We start from the raw sequence: 5317 nt of genomic DNA on the forward strand, positions 1-5317 counted from the left end.
TTTTTTTTTTTTTTTTGCATTCTTTTAATACGTGCGCACACCCCTCCTGCCTGCTCCAGCCCATGCACATTGCCACCTCAACTACAGCTCCTACCCACTTCCTGTGCAGCCCATGCTGGTGTCCTGGGAGGGTGGGGACAACCCTCACATCAACTGGATGCATTTGGAGCCCCAGAACACACCTCTGTCTCAAACACTGGTGGGCCCTGCGCAGCTGAACTCCTGCGGCTGCCAGGGAGAAACCACTGTTGCAAAGGCACCTGGTGCCCTGTGGAACAGTGTCCCTCATGCCGCCCTCCCCTGCCAACATGCAGCCCTGGTGCTCTGGCCCCTGGTGTGCATGTGGTGTTGCTGTGGTGGCCACAGGAGCCAGCAGTGGTCCCTGTGTTGCTGAACACGGCACCCTGTGTCAGCTCCCTGGTACCCTTCCCCCTCCCACTGCTCACCAGGACCTGTAGTCTGCCCTGGGCTCCGGCCAGCAAGAGGGCATGGGGACTGGCCTACACCTGCCTGGGTGCTCTGGGCACACAGCTGTAATTATCAACTACAACAAACAAAAAAAAGGCTATAACTGATAATGTAATTTCTCCTTTTATCAGTGCTGATCCGATAGCCAACCGATTATATCAGTGTACCCCTACTAAAGGCAAACAAAGTACAGACCTTGAAATTTACTTTCAAGCTGATTGCCTTTTTCTTTTGAGCTTTTCTTGTAGATTTAAAGCACAGTTAGCACAGATTGGAATTAGTCTATTAATACAGACACATTTTTGTTTTAGCCCCCTGCTATTGCACATGTGCTTGTGAAGCAAACTTACCAGGTACTTTAAATTTTTAAAAACATTTAGGAGTGTTCTAAAAGTTTCCTACTAGTTTTTAGTCCTTATGCTGTGTGACCAAGCATCTATCCGTCTACTCTCACTGTTCATATCACCTTTGCCTACTGTGGTATCTCTTTTCTATGTGACCTTTCTTGCCGACTCCAGAAATCCACCCCATTATCCTCACCTCTGTCACTTTCCATGGACAGCCACTGCTCCTCCATTGCCCAGCACTCTGATCTGTACAACACTGGCCTCGTTAGTGTTTTGTAGAGTTTTCTCTATTACAGATTCACGTATTTCCAGTTTTTCTTAATAAATGCTTACAATTCTTTTTTTTTACTGCCGTGATCAAATTGAAATAAATACCATATTCATTAGAATATAAAGTGACCCTGGATACTATAAGACAACCTCCCAGTTAATTAGATTCTATATATGGAAACTGTGTAGATTCGTTATAATTTTCCAGGTATAAAGTCTAATTAATGGAGGTTTGCTTTGAATTTCTCTCCTTCCCAATGCTGCAGCAGGAAAAATCCAGGGATTCAGGTAATGCCTCTGCCCCCCCGCCATTTCTTTCTCCTGCAGGCTCTCCCTGCCCCCTTACTGTATTTTCTGCTTTCCCTGAGCAAATGGAAGGGAGGGGGCAAATTTGAAAACACTTGAAGTAAACATTTTATTGTAATTTGTGCATAGGCAGTTTACTACAGGTACCCATGGATGTAGTTCATCCCGAATTGATGCATTTGACTTTTTTTAGGTATTCCTTAAACACACTTTTAAGCAGCACTTCTATATCTACTTACGTATAGTACAAACACCACATATTAATCCAAAGCCAAAGGTTCATGATTTACCATATAGTTCATTGGGCTGGGCCCCACCAGAGTCAATAGAATTTCAAGGCATGGCTTAGAACTGCTCGGTAGGGGTGTGCACTCCAGATACCACCCCCCTATATCCATGAAGGAACCATGTATTAATTGGTCCCCCCCACTCAGGACTGGAACTGGGAGTTCTTGTATGTGAGTCCAAAAATGTATGTTTAGATGAGGTGCAGGGCAGTGTGTTCCAGCTCTACCTCATAGAGTCACGCTAATTGTATGCAACATACTGAAAGAGGGGGTAACAGAGAAGGATTCTGAGCGAACTGTTTGGGGCCCCTGTTTGTCAGACTTTTTTAAGGCTAGTAAAGAAACGGATCATTGGAAATAGGAAAGAGGTGCAACTCAGCTGTGGGAATGAAGAGGAAGTCAAAATGTAGTTGATGCAGTAGCTGGCAATAACTTGAAAAAGCATTGGTGTTGTGGGGAGCTAAGAGCAGTACTATGTATGTTATGTGGGCTGCAGTAACCTATTCTTGTGGTGGGTTCCCATCAGTATTTTTGCCCAATATGGGCCACATGTTGTATAGTTATGCTTACCGTTTAATCAGCTTTATAGCTGGTTTCCGTTACTGAGCACATGCTGCTTTGGCAGCAGTTTAGTGATCAATAGTGTATTTAATGAAGTTTACCTTTATGAATATAAGAGAAATATGGTAGCTCTCACTATCAACATAGTGCATGTTATTAGCTCATTCGCCTAAAAAGTGATTACATTGTGCTGCTGCCCAGAAAATGTTATCCTGTTAACTGTGTTGCTATAAGCTTAACAAGGTCATATTGTCTCAAATGTCAAGCAACAAAAGCACAGTGGTGATAGAAGCAAGAGTTCAGTCTGTGGGTTGTAGACACTTATATTCTCTAATTCAGGTTAGATGAAAATAGGGGAGTTTGTTGCATACCCAAAAATGAGCTTTAATAATAGAAAAGAATGTATAGGTTTTTTCTGGGGACCTGCAAGTGAAAAGCCAGTATTTTTGGTAAAGATTTTTTTTTTAGTTTCGTCAGTCAGCAATTGGACCACAGATCAGTTATAAGCCAACTTATTGCCTGTGATAGGAAGGAGATTAGTCTTGAGGGTACATAATACTGGTATAGTTGGATATATAGAGGAAAAGACTGTATACTTTGTGTAAACTTTCTCCTAATCATTAGTCTGTCACTTACCTGAGTTCAGTATATTCATCTTTTTTTTTTTTTTTTTTTTTTAATTAGGTGAAAGGTAGATAGGAACTTTTTTAATTTATTTTAAACCTTGCCATAGTTGATTCTTCAGAAGATGTTTACATCTCTTTGCTCTATGCTGGGTATACTGAGAATAAGAGCATCTTTGTCTTGTTCATTACCTGGCATAAGGTGTTTTAAAATTGAATTGCTGCCAGTATTTAGTAACGGTAGGCTATAGACTTCTTTCATACTGTTTGCCAATAACTTTACACTCAATGTAATGATAATAGACCATCATCATAAATCTGTGGAGTTGTTGCTGAAATAAACCAATGGCAAAATGGAACAAAGGCCTGCATGTTTTGGATAAAAATAGTGTGCAAGAATATCAGTAAATTAATTTTGGGATGGAAACCAGATCAGTAAAACAAGCACCTCTGCTTAAAACCTGTGTCTCTAATCTTTGTAGATGGACTGTCTTCTGCTGATCCCAGCTCTGACTGGAATGCACCAGCAGAAGAATGGGGAAATTGGGTAGATGAAGAAAAGGCTGCTTCTGTTGCACAACCTGAAGAATTATCATCTGATGTTCAGAAGGTAGATGGCAACCTAAGTTGCCTACAGAATGCCCTAACTTAGACTTTACCAACTTTTTGCATTTTTGTAGTGTCCATCCTATGTACTATTCCGGTCTCCTTTCTTTGTCCAGTTTGCAGCTAAGCTTTCTACTTCCTGACTGCTGCTTCCTACCTGATTTCCTGCTTTGCCTTCTGCTTCCTGCCCTATCTGTTCCTGTGCTGCCTGTCCCCACTCCCCACCCCTCAAATCTGTTGCATGCCACACAGAGAGGCTGCCCTTGCCATTTGTGCCATAGGTTGGCCATGCTGGGTATAGTGCATGTGGCAGTAATAGTCTAATTCCCAAGTTGTGTGCACCTGTCAGTTATTAAATATAACTGATATTATTAATGGCAAAAATGTAATCAAGAAGGAAGACATTAAGTATTTTCAGTAATTGATTAGATTCCACTCTTCATCTGTTTAGTTTTATAGCAAACAGTTATGGTGTCACAGTGTATGAAGTGTGTTCACTTTTGAAACCAGCTCACTATTGCTCTCTATTGGATGCAAATCTCTCTTTGTAATACCCTCTTGCCAATATTTTACTCTGTATAGCCCATGATTTGTATGGTCAAGGAACTGCTGATCCCATGTGCTCTGTTTTTACATGTAGCTTCTGCAAGCCCTACCCCATACAGCTGTAAACCCTGAAAAAAAATTTACAAAGGAGAAGGGTATTCAGGAAAAACACACAAAATAACTTATGCTGATACCAAGAGCTGTCATCATAGTGCTTACCATGTCTTTGTTGTTAATCGCATAAAGCAAATGTACGAGCATGGTCATTTTACTATACATATTACTGTCAGAATGACTTACCAGAGCCTGTAAAGAATGGCTTTCTTTTCAAAATGGCCTTAATTTTACTAGTTCAATTTAATCTGTCCACGTGTATCATTAAATACAATTTATACAAAAGATGTACTTGCTCACAATCTGTGTCAATGAAAAGTAGTGAAATGCTTACTATAGACTCGGTCTCTTGCTTTAAATATTAAGGCTTCAGATGATGAGAGAGAAAAAGCAGAGCCAACTCTTCAGAGTTCTACCAGTGGCAAATCCAAGAAAAAGAAGAAGAAAAAGAAGAAGCAAGGTGAAGAAGCTTGTTCTCCTGCACAGGTAAAATGAAAAGGGATATATATTTTTTGTAATACTGACTCATAGGGCAAAATTCTTGGAAATTATGAAAGATGCACTGTTTCTCAGCGTTCAAATCTTAACAACCAACAATAAAATAAATAACGATTCTTAAAATGATTGATTATGTCATAAATTGTAATGCTAGCTACATGCAGTTGCATGACTATTTTACGGTCAACATGATTCAATTCTCTTGAATAGTCCCTCATTTTAAGTGCATGATAATTGATGGGCAGAATTCATGAAACATAAGGAAAATATAGGTGGTGGTCTCAAACTCAGTTTCATTTAATCTGAACTAATATACCCTTCTTTCAAATAAATTGGATTCCTTATTTCCCTTAAGGATGCCATTAGCAATCACTGGTTTCCTTTGCAAAAGAAGCCCACTCACTCCTATATTTTGGAAGATCATCTTCATGATGGACAATTTTAATAGCTAAAGAAATAAGAGATGGAAGGTCTTTTGGCAGGTCTGCAGCAGAATATTGTGAAAGGCTGTTTTAACTTTATTGAAGGTATAGAAGTAGTTTAGTGTATGTAAAATCTTAAATGGCCATGACTTGGAGCCAGCTAGGAGAATCTAAGAAGTTAGTTGCTATCTGGCAGGAATAGAAGTTCTAGAGGTCACCTTTGTAGCTAACCGTTTGAGAAGTCTTGAGGAAAATCTGTTTTATTGCAG

At 40.1% G+C, this 5317-nt stretch overlaps 1 protein-coding gene across 2 annotated transcripts in view; it reads left to right on the forward strand.

Annotated features, from left to right (window-relative positions):
- The window catches only part of MTDH (metadherin), a 33876-nt gene that overhangs the window by 23793 nt on the left and 4766 nt on the right, over window positions 1-5317 (forward strand). For both annotated transcript variants that reach the window (XM_019550933.1, XM_019550926.1), the window contains exons 9-10: window positions 3345-3472; window positions 4495-4614. In XM_019550933.1, coding sequence (XP_019406478.1) covers window positions 3345-3472; window positions 4495-4614 — 248 coding nt within the window. The remainder of the gene's footprint in view (window positions 1-3344; window positions 3473-4494; window positions 4615-5317) is intronic.

Source organism: Crocodylus porosus, unplaced genomic scaffold, assembly GCF_001723895.1.
Source record: "Crocodylus porosus isolate Cpor-Errol unplaced genomic scaffold, CroPor_comp1, whole genome shotgun sequence".
NCBI lineage: Eukaryota > Metazoa > Chordata > Crocodylia > Crocodylidae > Crocodylus > Crocodylus porosus.